Genomic DNA, 22836 nt, shown 5'->3' with positions numbered 1-22836 from the left:
GCCATGAATATGGTGCCATCTTCTTTGGTTCAATACATGTCATCTCTTGGTTTGACTTTGCATATTATGGACATGTCGTAAAACTGAGTAACTGCCCTGCAGCAGTAAAAACCAACTACTCTGTTGGATTTTTTTTTAACAGTTTTATTGAGGCATAATTTATATACCATAAATGCACTCATTTAAAATATGCAGTTCAAAGAGTGTTAGTAAATTTACTACTAGATTCTTAAATTTTAATAGATCCCTTAGAGCTTAGCAAGAAGTGTCATTTTCCACTTCCAGCTACAGACCTCCCAAGACTCTTAAATTTTAATCCACCTCTGGTGACCATTCTTATTCATTTGCCATTTGCATATTTATCTACCAATCTGGATATGGTACCTATATAAGAATTTAAAGTAGTTAAATATAGAGTAGTCCTGGTGCAGCAAAATAAGAAAATCAAATATCTAAATTTGAGCTTGTCATCCTCCACATTCAGTGTATTTTAAAAATATCAATAGTTTGATGCTTATAATGTCAACAGGTATGTAATTTTCATTATTTAAACATAAATGAGATATCCGATTCAGATATCACACTGTTATAAATTGTTTGACATTACAACTACACTATACTATAGAAGGAGGGCTAAACTAGAGGTAAAAAGACCTGGCTTCTAGTTATGGCTCTATTACTCAATAACTGTGAGCCACATCAACTCACTTCATCTTTTTGAACCTCAAGCTTCCTCATCTATAAATATTAGGTGTGATAATAGTTAGATCTCTCTGCATAGGATTTTTGTGAGGATTAAATGAGATAATGCATTGTTGAATTATAAAACTGCATTTTTAAAAATATTTAAAATCTTCTTTAATATCCTAGAGGACAATAATACTCGAGTTTTGTTTGAACGAGTTTTAACATCTGGAAGTCTTCCACCTGAGAAGTCTGGGTAAGCCATTTTGAAAACTTACTGGTCGCGTTCTAATATTTGAATTGTGGTCTATGGGATGAACATTTGCTTGTTGTGAGTATACGTTCCAGGAGAAATGTCCCTTCTCTCTTGAAGCTTAATTTACAAATGCCTGCCTTGCCATATTTTCATACCTGTTTAAGATTTGTTAAAAAAAATTTTTGCATACTGAGAGATGCCTTAGCAATTTATTATTAAATATTTTAATATATCTTGCTATATATCCCTAGAAATTGATATGAACAAACTAGAGGAGAGTTCTGAAATTTTTACTTCTTACTCGAGAGCAAAGACTCTTACAAAATGAAAATTTGTTTGACAAATTATATCCCTGATTTATGGTTTTGACTCTGTCCGTTTTATAGGAGGAACAACATGGTATAGTGGTACAGTGAAAGTAGTAAGGCTTTGGAGTCTTGGGTTCAAATTCCAGCTCAGGCAACTACACCTTGGGCAGATTTCCTCACCTTGCCAATCCTTACGTTCTTGTCAAGTAGCAATAATGTCTACCAGTATAGGAATTTTGTGATAGTCCTCTACGTAGTATATAATAGGAACTCAGTGCATTACTTTAGTACAAAGGTGCTTACTGACATACATTTATTTATTTATTTATTTATTTATTTATTTAACATCTTTTTTGGAGTATAATTGCTTTACAATGGTGTGTTAGTTTCTGCTTTATAACAAAGTAAATCAGCTATACATATACATATATCCCCATATCTCCTCCCTCTTGCGTCTCCCTCCCACCCTCCCTATCCGACCCCTCTAGGTGGTCACAAAGCACCAAGCTGATATCCCTGTGCTATGCAGCTGCTTCCCACTAGCTATCTATTTTACATTTGGTAGTGTATATATGTCCATGCCACTCTCTCACTTCGTCCCAGCTTACCCTTCCCCCTCCCCATGTCCTCAAGTCCATTCTCTACATCTGTGTCTTTATTCCTATCCTGCCCCTAAGTTCATCAGAACCTTTTGTTTTTTTTAGATTCCATATATATGGTAAGCATACGGTATTTGTTTTTCTCTTTCTGACTTAACTTCACTCTGTATGACAGACTCTAGGTCCATCCACCTCACTACAAATAACTCAATTTCATTTCTTTTTATGGCTGAGTAATATTCCATTGTATATATGTGCCACAACTTCTTTATTCATTCATCTGTCAGTGGACACTTAGGTTGCTTCCATGTCCTGGCTATTATAAGTAGTGCTGCGATGAACATTGTGGTTCATGACTCTTTTTGAATTATGGTTTTTCTCAGGGTATATGCCCAGTAGTGGGATTGCTGGGTCATATAATAGTTCTATTTTTAGTTTTTTAAGGAACCTCCATACTGTTCTCCATAGTGGCTGTATCAATTTACATTCCCACCAACAGTGCAGGAGGGTTCCCTTTTCTCCACACCCTCTCCAGCATTTATTGTTTGTAGATTTTTTGATGATGGCCATTCTGACCGGTGTGAGGTGATACCTCATTGTAGATTTTTTTTTTTTAAAGAGTTGTATGAACCAAAATTTCACAGAGTGAATAGCCTTTCTTTTTTTAAAAAAAGATTTTTTAAAAATTATTTATTTTTGGCTGTGTTGGGTCTTCGTTGCTGCGTGTGGGCTTTCTCTAGTTGTGTGTACTCTTCATTGCGATGCACAGGCTTCTCACTACGGTGGCCTTTCTTGTTGCGGAGCATGGGCTCTAGGTGTGCGGGCTTCAGTAGTTGAAACACGCGGCCTCAGTACTTGTGGCTCACGGGCTCTAGAGCACAGCTTCAGTAGTTGTGGCGCACGGGCCTAGTTGCTCCACGGCATGTGGGATCTTCCTGGACCAGGGCTCACGCCCGTGTCCCCTGCATTGGCAGGCGGATTCTTAACCACTGTGCCACTAGGGAAGCCCTCATTGTAGTTTTGACTTGCATTTCTCTAATGATTAGTGATGTTGAGCATCCTTTCATGTGTTCGTTGGCAATCTGTATATCTTCTTTGGAGAAATGTCTATTTAGGTCTTCTGCCCATTTTTGGACTGGGTTGTTTGTTTGTTTTTGATATTGAGCTGCATGAGCCTTACTGACATTTAAGTAGAGTCTTAGAGAATTAATTTTGGTTGTTAGAGAAGTGGTGAGGCACAAATTTGTCCCCAACGATCCATATTAATGGGAAAAAATAGAGAGCATGTTAGATTTCGAAATATATTTTTATTCATACATTGCCCCAAGAATGTATTCTACATTTTAATTCATGCCACTACAAAATGGTGAAGCCACATCATTCAGGAGAAACTGGAAATCTGTCTAGGTTCCTTTTTCAACTCTTCCACCTAGAGTTTACTCTCTCTAGTGTAAATGTCTCTCTTACTGGCCACAAAGGATAGGAAGGTATGCTAAATAAGTAAAAACTCAAAAAAAAGCCTTAAATATGAAAATATTTAGGGTGAAGGGTTATGATGACTGTAATTTACTTTCAAATACTTAAGCAAAAACAAGATGAAGCAAATATGGCAAAGTATTAATAATGATTAAATCTAGGTTATGGTATATAGGTATTCATTATACTACTCTTTTTCTGAAGTTTGGAAATCTTTATAATATAAAAAGAGAGACTTGTATAATTTTTTTAAAAAAAGGGAGGAAGGGAACTTAAAGCTTTTTTCTAAGCCCAAACCCAGAATAGTAAAGTATTGATGATATTTATTTTCTTACAGAGAAATCTGGGCCCGATTTTTAGCTTTTGAAAGTAATATTGGTGATCTAGCTAGTATACTCAAAGTGGAGAAAAGACGGTTTACAGCATTCAAAGAAGAGTATGAAGGCAAAGAAACAGCTTTACTGGTAGATAGATACAAGTTCATGGATTTATATCCCTGCTCTGCAAGTGAACTAAAAGCGCTTGGGTATAAGGTATGTACTTGGGCTCAAGATGTGTGTAGTGTCTTTACTTTCCTAATGTTTTAGAATAGTTCATGGATAAACTTCACTCTAAAGTAAATTCTGAAATAGAAATTAATCTAGCTTTAGAATAGATTTGCAGAATACAAAAAAGTTCAGGGATTTTCCTTGGGTTTGTGAAATATTGAGTATCAACAGTACTGAACAAAATGAGAATTAAAATGAGATTTAACAAACTTTCTTTCCTGGAAATTGTTAATGCGTTATATCTTATGTCTTGTGGGCAGATGGAGGAGGTGGGTGAAGGAAGAAAAACAAAAGAAAATCTGAATGTCACTTAGGTTAGTTTTTCTCTAATAGCTCTTAAGACTGATGTGTGTGTTTTGACAGGAGATCATATATAGTAATTCCTGCTATATATTTTGTAGATATAATGAAGAAACATTAGAGCTTATTAAATCCATAAAGTTCCTTGAAGGATTTGTATCTTTAAAACAGGGCTCCTTCAGTGGGGCCCTTTAGGAAATTATCTTATCTAGGAATGGAACTCTTCTGTTTGGACTACTGAGTCATAAGGAAACAAATCTGGAACCTGAACTCATTCAGGCCAAGAGGAAAGATTAATGTTTACACACTCCTAGAAATAGCCCTTGCTGAGAAAACCATTGTTCTATCATTTCTTGATTTTTCTGTGTCATGTGAACAAAGACTAAGATGGAAATCCAAAGGGAAGCTATATCCACAAGAGTCCTAGATTGGTCCCCTTAAGCCAACCAGCATTAGGATGTTCCTCACCATCATTCTGTATTTCCTCACTGCCCTCTTTTAGCCTGGGTCTCACTGGCTAAACCAGATTAAAATAAACTTCAGACCTTTTCATTAATGGAAGCTCCAGTTGTGTGCCAGCCCCATGTTCCTATTCTGAACTAAGGGGTTACTGCTCAGGGATCAGCAGGTTCTGCTTCTGGTTTAACTACTTCTTAATGAAAAGCCAAAGACATTTTAAGACTATTATGTGGAATTTTTAGGCTATTTCAACTTTGCCAAGATGAAAATGGAAATTAAGGAAGTTAATGAAAATATCTAAGTAGAACTACTTCTTGAATATGAATTTTCCATCTTGTATTTCTGTTTCTGTTCGTTTATTTGGAAAGGATTATTATGCTTTTGTGTGTCACACATAAGTGAGAGAGGGAAAAAAAGAAAAAAAAGTAATTCCCAGTAGGCATACTCATTTAGATTTGCCACCAAATGCATATGAGCAAATTTTGAGAATATGAAATTCTCTTATATCCCTTGATGGTGGCAAAAGAGGCACTTTTGGTTTTAGACAGATTGACACTGGTTACCTGTAGCAGAGGAACTTCTCTGGGATAGGGCCTCTTTAATAGGTAGCATGTTGCTCCCTTTGACATATCTCAGAAGGTTGCTCTCGGCCCTGGCAGGCATTGCTGGGACACTGAAAAGGAGACTGGATGGGTGTGAGGTCAGAGAGGCCTGTGCTCTCAAATCCTCTCTCTACTTCTTAGCCATCTAACATTGGAGACAGCAGAACCTGTTTTGAGTGTCAGCCCCTTCTATAAAATGGAGGTGTTACTATTTGCCTCCTCAAAGAGGGAATAAATGGCAAAAACTGACAAATAGTGGTTGCTCAACAAACATTCCTTCTCCCCTATAACAGTATGTTGGGAGTAATTTTTCATTTCATTAGCAAAATCTTATGAACTAATGTAAGTGATGATAAGCTTTATGTTAGGTTTCATGAAACAGCACCTTACTTAATCTTCACTTAGAGAACCTGGTAGATGATGTTCAATTTTAGTGGAAGGGAGATATCAGGAAAATATCTAAAACCGCAGATTTTCTTCCAAATTACCCCACCTCTACCTGGTATGTATTACCTACAAAAGCTTGTATCTATCCTACAAATGTCCCACCTGGCGACACTGAGTCTAATGATTCTTAACACTGGTCTTTACAGCCCTTTAGCTTTCCTTGTTAAGAACCTTTACTATCATGGAAGTTCTCGCTTATCTTTCTCCATTCTCTCTATGGTTTTAACCCAGTTATTCACAGTGTATCCTCAAGATTGTAGAATTGCAGTTATACTCTATAAGTCCCTTTTTCAGGTTTAGGATTCTTCTGTTCTGCATTTTCAGGATGTCTCCCGTGCTAAGCTAGCAGCTATAATTCCAGACCCAGTTGTAGCTCCTTCTATAGTGCCTGTTCTGAAAGATGAAGTGGATAGAAAACCAGAATACCCTAAACCAGACACTCAGCAGATGATTCCATTTCAGCCACGACATTTAGCACGTAAGCCATGACTTTAGATCCAGTACTGAGACCTCAGTTTGTTTGTTGGTGTAACTGGAGAGGTGTGGGGGGCAAAGTAATGTGACCTTTCCATTGCAGGTTAATAATTAGACTCAGGGTCACTATGACAGGTGGTTTGGCTGTAATCTTTGAACCAAGATGAGTTTAAAATGTCTTAAAAAAGAAAAAAACAAAACCTCATTGATCCAGATTGCAGTAACCCATTTTGGCAGTGATACTTAAGACAGTTTTCAGAAATGCTGCTACATACAGATTACCTGCACAGCTGGAAACTTACTTTGGTGATGTTATTTGGTGTCGTTTATACTTACTAATGGGTAGTAGCCTCTCTGGATTCTATTTGAACAAGGCCCTTATGATTAAATATGTTACTGTATAACTGACTTTAAATGGGATTGCTGAAAAAATGACTTGAGGCTTAGGCATGATTTGTGACAAAAACTGACTAGCTCAGCCCCTGGGTTGTCTTATGCAAAGTCACTTGTTTACTTTTCTGCCTCCCAGTGGCCATGGGGTTGAGACTGCTTTCACTGTCTCACCCACTTGAGTTTGGTCAAACATATAAAGCACTAAAAACGTTTTAAGATGTCCAGAACAAAGCAACATAGACTATCTGTACATAGTAATTCATGTACAAATTACTTACGTTAGTTCATTACATGTGTAGAAACTCTTCCGTCCCATTTGATTCCTACTCTTCTTTTACAGCTCCGGGCTTACACCCTGTCCCGGGTGGAGTGTTCCCAGTACCACCTGCAGCAGTTGTTTTAATGAAACTTCTCCCTCCTCCTATTTGTTTCCAGGTTTGTTCACTATTTTCATGATAGATATTTGCTCTATGGGTAATCATAGTAATTGTGTGCTTTTTCTCTTGTATCATGGGAAATACAAAGCAGGGCTCTTTTGTCAGATTACTGGGGATTAAATTTTCTTTGTATCAAAATAGGGTCCTTTTGTACAAGTGGATGAACTAATGGAAATTTTCCGAAGATGCAAGATACCAAACAGTAAGTGATGAGTCTCCATTTCTGGAGTGGAATTTCACATTGTTGTTTCCTAGGCGGGAGAGACTGTCATTCTTTGGCACTGAAGTTTCCAAAACCAGCTAGCCATCTTGCAGAAGTATAGTGACACCTGGGAGTGACCCAGACCCTCTTTGGTACAGAGAGGCTTGTTCATGTCCTTATTCTTCTAAGAAAAACATCATAAAAAGCTTATCTTTTCTGTTCATGTGAACATGCACTATCAGGTTTGGCTTATGAAAATAATTTTATTAATTTTAACAGCAGCTTTTTTGTCTTTAAGCTATTTATCCAGTATCAGTAGTACTATCTCAGAATTTCCTAATAGGAGGCTACAAAAGTATAAAGTATCCAAAGTAGTACATACATACTCCTTCACAGTCGCATACTTTTAAACATCCTCCAACGACAGTCCTTTTTGTTTTGCTTCAATAGCAGTTGAAGAAGCTGTGAGGATCATTACTGGAGGAGCCCCAGAGCTAGCTGTGGAAGGCAATGGCCCGGTGGAAAGTAATGCAGTACTCACCAAGGCTGTCAAAAGGCCCAACGAAGATTCAGATGAAGATGAGGAAAAGGGAGCTGTCGTTCCCCCTGTTCATGACATTTACAGAGCAAGGCAGCAGAAGCGAATTCGGTGAAGCAGGCACAGAACCTGCCTCTGAAAGAAAACTCCTATCCAGGATTCCTTTTGCCTCTTAAGTCATATGTTTAAAAGAGACAATGCTTTGTTACAAAGTTCTTGGAAACAAAGTTGTATTGTCATTGGTGCCTCTATTCATATGCTTCTTGAGAAAAACCAACCAACCTATGTGAATTTTAGGATTTGGAACAGACCTATGCTCTAAGCAAAATTAGGTTTTCAAAAATGTGAGAACAGTACAAAGTGGCAGAACCACATTTTGTTCCCGCTTCAAGGGTGTCTTGTATGTACCACTTGAAGACTTGTGGGTTTTCAACAGTTTTATTTTAAAAACTGGATGGCTTATGATTGTAAAGCATTTTATCACATTTTCTGAAAACAACAGCTGTTCTTGGTTTGCTTACGTAGAGTCCTGCCTTATTGTTTGTTTTATTTATGGCAGAATGTACGGAATCGGTTTTGTAGTTTAAAATTTTAAAAAACAATCCTTTAAAAAATAAAAGGATCTCAAAAAAGTCATGTCTCCTGCTGCTGCTTTCATTCAGATTTTATTTGAAATAGCTACTTATGTTATTTAGCCAACACTGTTTGTTTAAAAATAAATGTCAACAATGTAAGGAAAAGTCATCCTGTATTTACTATATATACACTTAACTGTTGTCCTTTCCTGGTCTTTTTTGCTACTATTTGAAAACATGAGGGATCCATTTTTAAGAAGCAAATTAAACATTTTAGAAATTTTCAAATATGAATGCATTTTTCCCAAATTAAATCTGAGTGAGATAGATTGAGATATTTTATCTTTCATGTCTCTTAAAAGCAACATAAGTGTGGGAATTCCTTTAACCACTCACTGTCTTGCTCTCACATAAATATATTTCAAAAAGTGCTCAGTGTTCAAGAACATTTTTTTCATCAGCTAAACAAAGACAGCATTAAAGGAAAACTACAGCCGAGTAACCAAAAACTAGCTACAGTGAGCAAAACTTACCATAAAAATTAAAAGTCAGAAGAATTAAGTTTTGCTCTTTTTTAGCAACGTTACCTCCTCTTGACTCACTTCTAGAAAATTAGACCAACAACTAGTTGAGCCTAAGGATTGTGATTCAGAATAAAAGCTAAAAATAAGGAAAAAAGAGGAAAAGTAGGAAGGCTATAAAGAGACAATCTTGCATAATGGGTACACAATTTAGAATTTGAATTCAAGTGTGATTAAATATCAGCTTCAAATATTTCTATAAAACCTATAATAAAAGGTTATCTTGAATCACTTTCTTATATAAATTTATACATAGCAAAGTTATATTTACCTAAGTTGATCACAGCATATGTCTCCAGTATTTTCCCAGTAAAGCTGAGAAAAATTTCCTCAAAACAAAGTCAGCTGCCTCTACTTCAGATTTTGTTATCTTCCTAAGAAGTATCATTTTCAAGCTGTGTGGGTTTTTTTTAATATCATGGTTATCAACAAAACAATCTGAAAGGCATAAGTAGTACCATATAGCAGAAACTTTAAAATATAGAGATATGGAATCTTTCCTGAAGTGCTATCTTTGGGTAGTGTATCGAAGAAGACAAAATGGTTTCAAATACCTGTAATGGTCTGTAACAGTGTTCCCATGTGACAAAAGAAAGCCACGTGATTGATTATGGAAAATGCTTTTTTTTTTTTTTTTTTTTTTAGCATTGTAATAAGAAAACACACACGCACACCCCTACCTACCTTGGGGAAAAGTGCTACTAAGGACTGTTAAGGCCATTATGTGTATTACAATTGCTCCTACTACATTTATTTCTAAGACTTTTTCCCCTAGAAATTATATGACCTTTAAACTTAAAAAGGATTATTTCTTAAGAAAATATTTTCTAATGTTCTACCTGATATATATATATATATGAACTTTTAGTTTTTATTATGATTTTGACTGAATGTTTGGTAATTCCTTTTGTAAACATAGTGAACAAGTAGCATGATGTTAGAAATCTGAAATTATTTTTGGAAAATCTATCTGTAGACTCTCATGGTATATATAGCCAGTCCTACATGCCCAAGGACTCTCATATATCCATATTGCTGGACCCAGAGAAATTACCAAAAGATATCCATATCTTTCCTCTTTATGAAAACAATGACAGCATCTCCCCACAATTTTAGAACTGGATAAAATTTAAGGACCATAAATGCTTCCTAAACAAAAATCAGTCAAACTCTGGCTTTTAGCACTAAATTTCGAACGAGAGGTTTTATCTGTGTTGCCACACATAGTAAAGTAAAAGGTTATAGCTACCTAGTAAATATAAAACTGATCAAATTGTACCACTGGAAAAGAATGAAAAAATATACCACTTTTGTCAGCATATTGACCTTGGGCAATAATTATTAATTTATTTGGTAATTTTATAATCCTCTATTGGATATGCTTTTTTAAAAAATAATAAATTTATTTATTTATTTATTTTTGGCTGCGCTGGGTCTTCGTTGCTGCACGTGGGCTTTCTCTAGTTGTGGCGAGCGGGGGGCTACTCTTCGATGCGGTGCGCGGGCTTCTCATAAATTTTGGTTTTTACATTTCAGTTCCCAAAGCAAACTTTACATTCAAGTTGGTAGTTCTTACTTGACTGTGACGTTCAGCAAGTGAAGTTATATTTCATTTAATAAAAATTTCAGAAGTCTTGAAAGGTAATTCATACCAAGTAACAAAACTCAGGTACCATATTACTAATTTAAGTAAAAACTTAAATATTCAACAGAAGTGAGCTTACCAGTGTCTGGGAATAAAAGTCCAAAAAACCAATTCAGTTTACTGAATTTTCTTCCCCGTCTGAGCCCTGACCAAATTTCTGCTTCGAGCTTACAGCAGACAGTACTTTAAAAAGCAGAGGCAACAAGAATTAGAAAGGAAAAAAAAAGTGTTACTTCGATTTTAAGGTTGCTTTTAAGTCAGAAGTTGCACTTAAAGGTTCTCAGTGTTTAGTTCAGATAAAACAAACACAATAATGGTGAAATCTGACTATTGCTACCAACTCCAGACACATCTGATTACTAAATTAAGTGACATTCCATCAAATCAGGCCTATAGATTAGTTCAGAAGGCAACACAGTATGACAGAAACCCACACTAGGGGCAGTTTTAAGTAAAATTCTGCCTGTTCAGGTTTCTGACACTTCTAGCTTTTTCTGAAAGTGTCAGTGAACATTTGATAGGTTAATAGAGGCTTTTAGGCCTAAAGGTTTTCCCCTACCCCATCCCATGAACTGCTTTGAATACTGTGAATAAAAAGGCAATCCATTAAAATAGGTATACAATATAAAACCCAATATAAATACACAATTGCAAACATCATTGTAATTCTTTATTTAGATTATGTTTTCAATGAGATAGTGCCTTTTAATATGAGTTTCATAGCCCATCATCCACTACCATTCAGTCATCCACTCATTTGTTCATTCATGCATTCATTTACTTCAAATGATATAGAGGTGGAAATGGGGAGAAACCACTGGGGTGGAGTGAACGGCAGCAGATGAGAAAAGTAAGATTGCAGCTCTAGCACAGAAGAGATGGTAAAAGAAAATAACAGTCTTGGGACAGGACAGGAGGAAAACCTTCCCTACAGGCCTGTAAAATGTGCTTGACTGAAGGGAGGTTGGGCACCAACAGTCGAATCTGTCATGATAACAGATATGCACCTACAGGCAGAGGGTTATATGCTCTCCTTTGTTGCTAATAAAGTCATTCATAGTCCTTTTGCATGTACAAAGCATTCTAATATCCATTATCAAATTTAATCCTCACAGGAAGTGTGAGTTAGGAGTATGCTCATTTTATGGGTGAAAATACGGAGCCCAAGGAAGAATAATTAGCCCAACATCACATGACCTTGCAAGAAGGCAACAGAGGAAAAACTCAACCCAGATCTTCCTCTAAATCAGGAACTTTCTGCACAATCCTACTGCAGTCTACGTAAGTTATTCCAGTCAGATTTACTACAGAATGTCAGACTTGGAAAGGCCCTTGTAAGGTCAAATCCAGTCCTTTCATTTTATAGGTATTGGAAATGGGTACTGATTTGCTCGAGCTAATCACATAACAGAAATGGGATCAAAACTCTGGTTTCCTGACAGCTCCCAGTCTTTCCACTCTACCACCCTGCCTCAAAATTAAAAGAAATACAAATGTTATACATAGAAATCAGGGCATGCCAAAATGTCACTGGAAATCAAACAGCAAACACCTATTCCCTCCCTTTGAAATTCACCAGGAAAGTAGGCTGCTCTATTCCCAGCTATCTTAAGACTTTGGAGAAAGTAAAATAAGCCACAAAAACAGAACTGCTAAATAATCCATTCAGAATTGTCAGCCAGTATGTGCACGTTATGTGCCCATTGAGTCAAACTTTTTAATAACTTCTCTTCACAGAGAAAAAAGTTCCTATACACCTGTCCACTGCATTAATCAGTAAGATATATCAGTGTAACTCTTACCTGAAGTATATTTATAAAGGGTTACATAAACGATCACATTTTACAGCTTGCTTTAGAATAAGATTAAAAAATATATATATGTAGAGTGAGAATCCACCCAATATCCACCCAATCAGTTGAGAGCTGACAAGGCAGCAGTTACCGCTCTAGACATTCATTCATTCATTCATTCAGGAGACTATCAAAGAAATCTAACTGACCTGCTGATATCAACCCAACTCTCAAGGCAATCAGTTCTACCCACCTACAGTGAAATACTAGTGCCAAATAAACTTAGCACTTCCACAAAAGACATGTTCTCCACAAACCTGTTAGGCAGGAAACCATATCAAATGCAATCAGTATGCAGTATACAACCCAATTCAATTCTGAAGGATAATTTATACACCAAAGGTATTTTTGTCTTGGAGGGAGAGCCGTAGGGGGGAGTTCTAAGTAGATGCTTAGCAAATATTTCCTGAGTGACTAAATGAACTAAATGAATTTTCCTGGCCCTTAGTGATAATCCTATGAGACTCCAGGAAGAAAACTAGCTCACTTATCTTCAAAGAGCAACAACAAAACGATTCAATATGAATATTGTGATTCTGAACTTTGCCATCTTCATTCTGGCTTCTGTAGAATTCCACCAGTGGACACTGAGGTAGTGGGGGCCACAGGAGTCTGTGAAGCTCCCCGTTATATATGCATCAAGATTTCAAACTGTTCAAACTTCACTCTGTCTATGTAGGAACCCATGAGGGAAAAGAAAGAAAAAAACCACCTAAGAGTTAACTCTTACAAAAGAAAGCAAAATGAAGAAACTTTGAGATTTAGGGAAAATGGCTGCAGGAGCTGGTGACCCACCCTGCATCTGTGAGGGCAACGCTCCTCTCCGGCATCCTTGGATGCGGAGGGAGGGACCCAAACACTGAGGCTGAGGCAAGCAAGAGTGCTGCCCCCAGGAACCTCATACTCTACAACCAGTGAGCACAGCTGCCTGCCACAGCAGCCTTATCTCCAGAAACAATTCCAGAGGTGACCTCATTGAATAAGCTACAAAAGATGTGATTTTGTTCTTTGAAACCTTGGAGGATTTGTCCTTCAGCCTAAACTTTATTAATATGACCTCTGACCCCGTAACCCAGCATACATTTCTGACTGCAAGTAAAAATATTAGAAGCAAATACTTGCAGAAATCACATTCCCAGTATAACCTTCACTCCTCTTGAAGCCTCACATCACTACACAGTGTACAGGGTGGATGTTTCCCCAACGCTGTCCCCAGCTCCACCCCAGCCCTCATCAGCTTGAATGAAGGGATTCCTTGCATGATTCTGGCAACTGGAGATCGCCCAACAACTTCATGGCTCTGTTTCTAACAAAACGTCCCTGTCTAAAATACACACAGGCACGTGCGCACGTTTTATTTTTTTTAACAGAACAGGTCACCTGTGAGAGCCAAGCTACCCTTTCAGTCACAGGATATGTCAGGAATTCTGGTCACTGAAGTTCCTCAATAAATACCAGGGATTTCCTATAACTTCGTTATCCAAGAAATAAGTGAGCTGACGCTATTTTACCTGAAAACACTTAAATCGAATGCTGGAATTCGAATCCAATCAATACATCTATGTATTGTATCAGAGTGAACTTTTCAGTAAAAACTTTAGACATCTGTCCTCTTCTATATATTACACTAACATATATTTAAAAAAATATTCCTCCTTGACTTTCAAAGCATGAAAGTCGCAGAATTTTCCTTTCTCTAGATCCCACAACTGCTATCATCCAGGCTCAGAAGTAATTTTGTACAAACAAGTAAGCTTTTTAAAATCAAATAACTCTCCTCTAGAACAAAAGGGTTCTGGGGCTCCGGGTAGCCCAGGCAGGGAGAAAGCAATAAATAGTGGGTGCGGGAGGTGTGTGGAGGCAGTAAGACTATATAAAGTCCTTCCAACACAAAATACCTGGAAGGAGGAGGGCTGGGCTGGGCAGGAGAGGGGCAAGGGTCTAAACGCATCACGGCCTGGTTCTGTTCACTCTGGGGTGGCTGTCAGATACTCCTGGGTGTCTGAAAGAAAAACGAGCCAGATGGCACGAAGAGGTCCCAGGCTCCTGGGAGAGACGAGGCAGCTACGATCATGATAGGGTGTGAGTGGAGACACACGGCAGTCCACCCGTTAAAAGCTGAGTGCTACCTACAAAACTAACGATAACGAAAAGCTTCTCTGATTTGTAAACTTGCACTCATAAACACAAACCCTCAAAACAGAATTCAGTACATTTTTCAACAAGTCTTTTCAACAGTGATACACAATATTCTTCCTTTTGGCATCAGTGCTGTTAAACAGAAATGTACTAAGCAGCCATTTTCCAAAGCAACACTACAGCTGAGAACAGGTCCAGTGGGTAACACTGCTGCTGTAGGGAGCAGAGGCGTTAGGGTCTGACAAGGATCTTACTGAGGATCGCATCATAGTAGGGACTGAAGACCATCTTGTTATAGTTGACCAGGCGCACGAACTTAATGGCAACTTCCTCCAGCTCTGTTTGAACGGGACCTAATCCCCCTGGGGCTGTGGGCAATGGCTTCTGATGACTGGAGACAAGGTAGGTTTCTAAGAAGGTCAGGACTCGGGAATCTGCGATAGAAAAGAATGCAGTTGTTTGCTTCTTGGTCAGGGTGACTTTACAAGCTTCTATTTATGCTTCAGTTTTCAGCTTAAACATCAACTTTTCGGGAAAGTCTTCCCTGATCATCCTGAGGCACCTCCCACTTCTGAACATTCATCCCATTTGTACTGTACCCCCCCCCCCCACCGCCACAAAGCTGGTCTGCTCCACGGGGTGGGACCATGCTCATCTTATTCATCGTTCTCTCCACAGCACCCAGCGCAGTGCCTGCCATGAGGCCTGGCCACCAGGCAAAGCCCAAAATACACTTGGAAAGCAAGGATAAATGTATGAACAATTAAGGGGAGATTAGGGTGCTGCCAGGTTCTGCTCTCAGAAGAGCAAGGCACACTGAGACCAACATTAGCCATTGTTTAAGATCATATAAAAAGTGGGAGGAAAAATAAAGCAGGAAATGCAAGTTCAAAAAAGAAGAGAAAGGGACTTCCCTGGTGGCACAGTAGTTAAGAATCCGCCTGCCAATGCAGGGGACACGGGTTCGAGCCCTGGTCTGGGAAGATCCCACATGCTGCGGAGCAACTAAGCCCGCGAGCCACAACTACTGAAGCCCGCGCGCCTAGAGCCTGTGCTCCCCAACAAGAGATGCCACCGCAAGGAGAAGCCCGCGCACCACAACAAAGAGTAGCCCCCCCTCGCCGCAACTAGAGAAAGCCCATGCGCAACAACGAAGACCCAACACAGCCAAAAATAAATAAATAAATAAATTTACTTAAAAAAAAAAAGAAGACTCTTGGGCTTCCCTGGTGGCGCAGTGGTTGAGAATCTGCCTGCCAATGCAGGGGACACGGGTTCGAGCCCTGGTCTGGGAAGATCCCACATGCCACGGAGCACCTGGGCCCGTGAGCCACAACTACTGAGCCTGTGCGTCTGGAGCCTGTGCTCCGCAACAAGAGAGGCCGCGACAGTGCGAGGCCCGCACACCGCGATGAAGAGTGGCCCCCGCTTGCCACAACTAGAGAAAGCCCTTGCACAGAAACGAAGACCCAACACAGCCAAAAATAAATAATAAATTAATTAATTAATTAACTAAGCACTTTAAAAAAAAAAAAAAGAAGACTCCAGCACTATTGGCTTGTGATCTAGATTTTCCCATAAGCCCACATGAAAGAAGCCTAAGCCTCCTTCTCCAAAGCCTGCAATGAAGGCCATGGAGTTGTGGGCAACTTGTCCTACTCTGAGGAATCATTTAGTTTGAAGGTTCTTTAGCCCACCCCCTGCTATGATATTTTTGCACTTTCCTGTGTACCCTCAGCTGCCAAAAAAGTGTGTGTGCAAGCCGCACCTTGCAGATTTTATTACAAAAGCAATAGCGGCATTTATATTAAATAAGCGTTTTCAAACTTCACACCCATCTCATGCCCTAGGGAACCTTCTCAGGTGCAACTGATTTACATCCTTTGGAGTCCAGTAACACACTTAACTGGCTGTGACTAAACAACCTAGATGACAGGACTAAGGGAGCAGCTTAGTAGCCAGTGGTCTCCTCGCAGCACTTCCCCACATCCCCACCCCGGTTGACAACAATGATCTCGACAGTCCGAGGGCCCTGCAGCATCAGGAGGGTCCTCCTGAGGGACCTGAAGATGAAACTGCGACTAACGCAGGCCTGGGATGAAATAAAAAAAAGTCATGGTATTAGAAGCACACCCATGTCACTGGTTCAGCCTCTACTCCAACCTAGAATCTGATAACCACAGATCATTCTGCTTTTGCCTGAAGCCTGCTAACTCTTCATTATTTATAAGATGAACATCTATCTGAGTTCATAAAGAAGTTAAGGAAGGACTTTACAATTAATTAAACGACAATAATTTTAAAAATTAAATATTAGATGTATTAGATGTAAAAATTCAATATTAGATGTAGTGAACAGAATCAACCAGTGATGATGGAAAGTAACAGCTCATATAGCAGAGTAATATATATATATATATGCCCCCTGCACTGGAAGTGCAGAGTCTTAACCACTGGACCGCCAGAGAAGTCTGGAGTAATATTTTTAATAACTGCAACTCGTTAGTGAGTCCTCCCTATGTGCTGCCAGGTTCTGCAGTAAGCACCTTACATATCTTATCACCTGAAGTCCTCTCAGCAACCCTGCAGGTGTTGGTATTACCCCCTTTTTAGAGATGATGAAACTCAAATATCACGTCACTTGCTCAAGCTACACAGTAAGTGCTTGTAAAGAAAACCGTCCTAGCCTTGTACTACAGCTATGCTTCTCCCTTACCCTCACGCCACTACCACATTCAAAACGCTTCTGACTCCAGATCCGGGGGAGAAGGGTCCCCACGCCAAGCAATGCTCTGTGACCCCAGCTGGGCGTCCTACAATTTTACTCAGTTCTGACACTACGTGGAGATAACCTCAGATCCCACAGGTTAAGGGCTCAGGTCCACGAGACTGCCCCCGACTTCAGAAGCCAATCACAAGGAGGAGGCCCCCAGGTCATCCACAACTTCTGACTTGACTACAAATCGGAGGTTGCCATGACGTCCTCTCCCTTGGATTTTGATGATTTGCTAGAATAGCTCACAGAACTCAGGGAAACACTTACTTAGGTTTACCAGTTTATTAAATAATAAAGGATCGGATAAAGGACACAAATGAAGAGTCGGAAGAAGCCACACATAGGGTGAGGTTGGGGAGAGTCCCGAGGGCAAGAGCTTCTGTTCTCGCGGAGCTGGGGCGCACCACCCGTCCACTACACGGATGTGTTCAGCAAACCAGAAGCTCTCCAAACCTTGTACTTTTGGGACTTCTGTGAAGGTTTCATCACGAAAGCATTTCTAGCCCCTCTCCTCTCTCTGGAGGATGGAGGGCGGGGCTGAAAGTTCCAAGCTTCTAATCATGGCTTGGTCTTTCGGGTGACCAGCCCCGACCCAGGAGCCCATCAAGAGTCACCTACTCAGAACGCAAGACACTCCCAGCACCCAGGAAACTCCAAAGGATGTAGGAGCTCCGGGTCAGGAGCCAAGGTCAAAGACCAAACACCAGAACAAAAGATGCCCCTAGCGCTCTTACCACTGAGGAAACTACCAGAGTTTCAGGAGCTCTGTGCCAGGAGCCAGGGGCAGAGACCAATATATTGTTTCCCGCCACCTCACACTGCTGGACGGAGCAGGGTTCTGAACCAAGACCGGTGATTGCAAAGCCAGAGCCCTCAGGACAGTGATGGCTGCCTAGTCACTTGGCCAAAGCTTCGGGTCGCCCTAATTGCACTATGGTGAATAATCACTCTCTCTTCACTCACTGGCACTCGTAATCCATCAAACCCTTCTAGATGTCCGCAGAGGGGCCTGTCTGCCAGCCCATCACAGGCATATCCCTGGTCCCGCCTTCGCCCAAACGTACCCACGATCCTGCGGATGGGGTTGTCAGGACTGGCCACGGCCTGGATCTGGCCCTTGAGCACGGCCTCCTTGTCCGTGGTGAGGGGGCTGAACCCGCACAGGGAAAGGCAGCTGCTCACCTCCAGGCAGACTTTCTCCCCAACGGTAGTCAGGGCATCCTCCAGATGGAAGGAGCTTGAGCAGAGAAGGGAAGGAGAAGCCAGTGAAGAAAGGGCCCATCAACAAAGTGCACATCCACCCCCACCTCCCAGGCCCCGCTTGGGGAGAGTCACAGCGACCAATTCACAGACTGATGGGTTCAAGGGGAAAACTGTGCCTCTTCCCTGCCCCGAACCCCTCAGACTGCGTCCATCCAACTCAGGGGACTTTGTCTCTCTACCCGTCTCTCTCTGCCAGAAAGAACAGTGGCAAGGGGAGGGCTCAGGTCATGCCTGGTCTAACAATCTAAAAGCTAACTTCTTGCTAGCATCTGAGTGGTGAAATAACCCTGGAACTGACTTAGGACTACCTTGGACACCTCTGGAGCAACACACCAGAAACCAGAAATGTGGTAGCCGTGGGACGGAGTGGGAGAGAAACTTTTCATTGGATACCACTTTGTCCCTTTAGGCTTTTGAAACACAGTGTATTAACGACTTTCAAAGAACAAATAAAATTGAAATCTAAAAGTTAAAATTCACACCTCGATTTCCTGGGGCTCCTGGGCTCCCCTGGAGTCTCTGTGGAGAGCCCTTGTGCTGGTGGGCGTTGTCTGAGAAGGCAATTGCCTTTGTCCTGGATCTAGAGGCTGTGTACAGCAGAATGAGTGGGAGCAAATGTGAGAGCCCCAGGACTTGCTGCTGGGGCCAGGGTGGACAAGGCAGGGCTGGCCTCCCAAGGAAGCGCCGGACAGGCCCTCCTCCTCAGTAGCTTTGACAGAGCAGTTTTACTGGAGGGGGACCTAGGTGACAGCCCAGGGCTACACCTGTGCAAGGGCCTCAGGCCAGGCCTCGCCTCAGCAAACACCCTGCAGGCCTGAGTCAAGACTGTTGAGCCCCAGGTCACAACTCGTGGACACGCCCCTCATCGCACTGAACACATGCAGGCTGTGTGCAAACTCAGCAGCCAATTCCTCCACTTTGTAAGGAGGAGGAGAAGGTTTGGGGACATTCCACTTGAAGAATCCTCTGAGGTGGACGTTGTCAGATACAGGTTTACTTAGAAACATTCAAAAATATTCTATATGCTGGAAACCACGTAAATCACCTAATCTGATTTCACTGCAGAAGCAGTTGCCCTCACACAAGTGTGGATTGGTGCTGGTTGATAAATAATCCATTTACACTCAGTACAAAATGTCTATGAGGAGTGTGCAAAGGGCAGAAAACTTTAATCACATTCACACACTCTGGAGGAATGCAGCTTGTTTCTTATTTGACCTTTCCCTAGGACTGTGTTGACCAAACTATTAGTTGATTATGAAAGCAATTCACTGGGTAGCAACCAGTATTTTTTTTCTTTTTAATGGAACAAGAATAGAATAGAAATATCAGGAAGTATTAAGGACAGTTGGGTAAGTTTCACTTTGTCAAGTTTTTATTGCAGTTACATGTGTGTCCAAGTATGCACCGTAACCACAGAAGGTGAATTTCTCACTATGCGTCCTGGTCACAAACATTTGAAAGCCACTGTCCTAGAGCCTCGCTAATCAGCCCTGGAGCGGACTCTAACCTTGACCGTGTGACCCTGAGTAAATCCTGTGCTGCACTGCCAGGTTTCCTCAGTCTCTGGCGAGTGTCCCCGATTCTGCCTTACACCGCAGACCCCCGCTTCAGTCTGCTCCCTGCCCCCCGCTGCCTCCCACCATCGGTTGAAGGCCCTGGTCACCACAGCTCTCCGTCACTTACGGCAGATGCATATCTGTGAGCAGAATCTTCACAATCATCTTGAGTTTCTCAGCGAAGTCGGCCCGGCTGGAAATTCCTGGGGCTGCCATGCTGAACGTGACCAGCAACACGGCCCCCAGGACGGTCAGCTGCTCCAGCTGGAGCTGGAACTCTTGGAAGCGAGAAAGGTCCATCAAAACTGTCTGCAATGAATAAAACAGAAATCATCCTGAGCTGCAGGTTCGGGCTGTGACCGGCAGAGGGCAGTGGGGCCGCAGCCCATACGGAGGCCTCTGAAGTTCCCCTGAGGATTTTCTAGTCCTTTCAGAGCCGGCCATAAGGGAGTCAGGTGTGAATTCTTCCACCACAGCGCCCCTCTCCCTTAGGAAGGCTGCAGTACAACATGAGCCAGACTGGGTGTAAACCCAGACTTCATCATTTAATAGCAGCACAACCTCATGCAGGTTTCGTCAACTCTCTGAGCCCTAGGCAAAATGGGGATTCCTCCTTCACAGTGCTGTTTTAAAGATGAAAAAAAGGGAGAGGGATAAGTTGGGAGACTGGGATTGACAATATACACTCTACTCTATATAAAATATATAACTATTAAGGACCTACTGCATAGCACAGGGAACGCTACTCAATACTCTGTAATGACCTATATGGGAAAAGAATCTAAAAAAGAGTAGATATATGTACATGTATAACTGATTCACTTTGCTGTACAGCAGAAAGTTAACACAACACTGTAAATCAATTACATTCCAATAAAAATTAAAAAGAAAGACAGAAAGAAAGATGAAAAAACACCATGTATATAAAGTGGCTGGGACTTCCCTGGTGGCGCAGTGGTTGAGAATCCGCCTGCCAATGCTGGGGACACGGGTTCGATCCCTGGTCCAGGAAGATCCTACAGGCCGCGGAGCAACTAAGCCCATGAGCCACAACTACTGAGCCTGCGCTCTAGAGCCCATGAGCCACAACTACTGAGCCCACGCGCGGCATCTACTGAAGCCCGCGTGCTCTAGAGCCCGTGCTCCACAACAAGAGAAGCCACCGCAGTGAGTGAGAAGCCCGCGCACCACAATGAAGAGCAGCCTCTGCTCGCCACAATTAGAGAAAGCCCGTGTGCAGCAATGAAGACCCAACGCAGCCATAAACAAATAAATAAATAGATGTATTAAAAAAAGAAAGATAATAATAAAGTGGCTGGCAGAGCCAGCACTCAATAAATAGGAATTACATCATTAGACGGGAAAGAGTAATGAGGTACACAGGGGGCCAACTCATCCCAGTTTTTCCGGGCGTGGCCTGGTTTAAAAACTGAAACTCCCAAGTCCCGTGAACACTACCCCCTCCCCACTCCCATTCCCAGTCCTGGGCCAACCAGACAACCAGCCACCCCATCCAGGGCACAGGAGGGAAGGAGGGGAGAAATACACTTATTCACCTCAGTATCCCCCTCAGTATCCAGCACAAAGGAGGCTCTCAAGAACTGGGGCATGAATAAAGAAAGAGAAAAATGAACGATAAGTAGAAAAAGTAGGAATGACAGATAACACCTGGAAAGTAGTCAGTGAGTGAATTTCCATGACGGCGTCCCTGTGTTACAGACAGGCCCAGGCCCTGCCAGGCCAAAGTCCCCTGTGTGGGGTGAGGTAAAGGGAAGTGGAAAGGCTGAGGAGATATGACTTCTGATCTGAGTTTTTACAGATTAATCAAATAAACTTTAAGGACCGGTCTTGCTGTACGAAACTGACACACCAAATCAAGACATTAACAATGTGGAATCTTAGCCCAGAATTCTCCCTAAGAAGTAAAAACCATCTTTGAAGGGAGACTCCTCTATTGTTAAACAGAGAGGCTTTACCAGTCTCTTTTTTGACTTCATTTTGTTACAGGGTAGCATCCTTGCTTTGTGGCCTCCTAGCAGTATGCCGTACTTGGGTTTAGAATGCAAAGGATTTCCAAGGATCAATTCTGAGAGTAGACATCTGTCCCCAGTGAAAACACCATTTTCCCCATGGCTATTTTTTTTTTTTTTAAAGCTTAAATCTTGAGTGTTACATCTTTTTTTTTTTTTTAAACTTCAGGTTTGTTTGTTTGTTTGTTTGTTTGTTTATTTATTTATGGCTGTGTTGGGTCTTCGTTTCTGTGCGAGGGCTTTCTCTAGTTGTGGCAAGCGGGGGCCACTCTTCATCACGTTGCGCGGGCCTCTCACTATCGCGGCCTCTCTTGTTGTGGAGCACAGGCTCCAGATGCGCAGGCTCAGTAATTGTGGCTCACGGGCCTAGTTGCTCCGCAGCATGTGGGATCTTCCCAGACCAGGGCTCGAACCCGTGTCTCCTGCATTGGCAGGCAGATTCTCAACCACTGCGCCACCAGGGAAGTCCCCCACATCTATTTTTTAAGAGAAATGTCTGCAGGAGAGAGGAGAGAGCATGTCACTCTGCAGGAAGGAAGCTCCCCACCCCCACTTCAATACCCCCTTTAGAGCCTGCTCTGGCACAAAACAGGGAACTCAGAGGCAAGAGGTGAAACCTTAGGCTCACAACGTCTTAAAAAGAAAAATAAGGAACTGAGAAAGAAACTTAGAGAAGTAGCAGGATCTGAGGC

General features: G+C 41.5%; 2 protein-coding genes across 7 annotated transcripts in view; one reads left to right on the top strand and one right to left on the bottom strand.

Moving 5' to 3' along the window:
* Positions 1–8320, top strand: part of CSTF3 (cleavage stimulation factor subunit 3) — a 68295-nt gene extending 59975 nt beyond the window's left edge. For both annotated transcript variants that reach the window (XM_068556537.1, XM_068556540.1), the window contains 6 exons: positions 871–940; positions 3661–3856; positions 6004–6157; positions 6887–6981; positions 7125–7185; positions 7636–8320. In XM_068556537.1, coding sequence (XP_068412638.1) covers positions 871–940; positions 3661–3856; positions 6004–6157; positions 6887–6981; positions 7125–7185; positions 7636–7838 — 779 coding nt within the window. In that variant the 3' untranslated portion in view covers positions 7839–8320. The remainder of the gene's footprint in view (positions 1–870; positions 941–3660; positions 3857–6003; positions 6158–6886; positions 6982–7124; positions 7186–7635) is intronic.
* Positions 8321–11172: 2852 nt separating this feature from the next.
* Positions 11173–22836, bottom strand: part of TCP11L1 (t-complex 11 like 1) — a 33666-nt gene continuing 22002 nt past the window's right edge. For all 5 annotated transcript variants that reach the window (XM_068556543.1, XM_068556542.1, XM_068556544.1 and 2 more), the window contains 3 exons: positions 20242–20423; positions 18357–18529; positions 11173–14950 (listed from right to left, as the gene is read on the bottom strand). In XM_068556543.1, the coding sequence (XP_068412644.1) occupies positions 14748–14950; positions 18357–18529; positions 20242–20423 (558 nt within the window). In that variant the 3' untranslated portion in view covers positions 11173–14747. The remainder of the gene's footprint in view (positions 14951–18356; positions 18530–20241; positions 20424–22836) is intronic.

This window comes from Eschrichtius robustus, chromosome 11 (assembly GCF_028021215.1).
Source record: "Eschrichtius robustus isolate mEscRob2 chromosome 11, mEscRob2.pri, whole genome shotgun sequence".
NCBI lineage: Eukaryota > Metazoa > Chordata > Mammalia > Artiodactyla > Eschrichtiidae > Eschrichtius > Eschrichtius robustus.
This window is presented reverse-complemented; position numbering and strand designations above follow the sequence as displayed.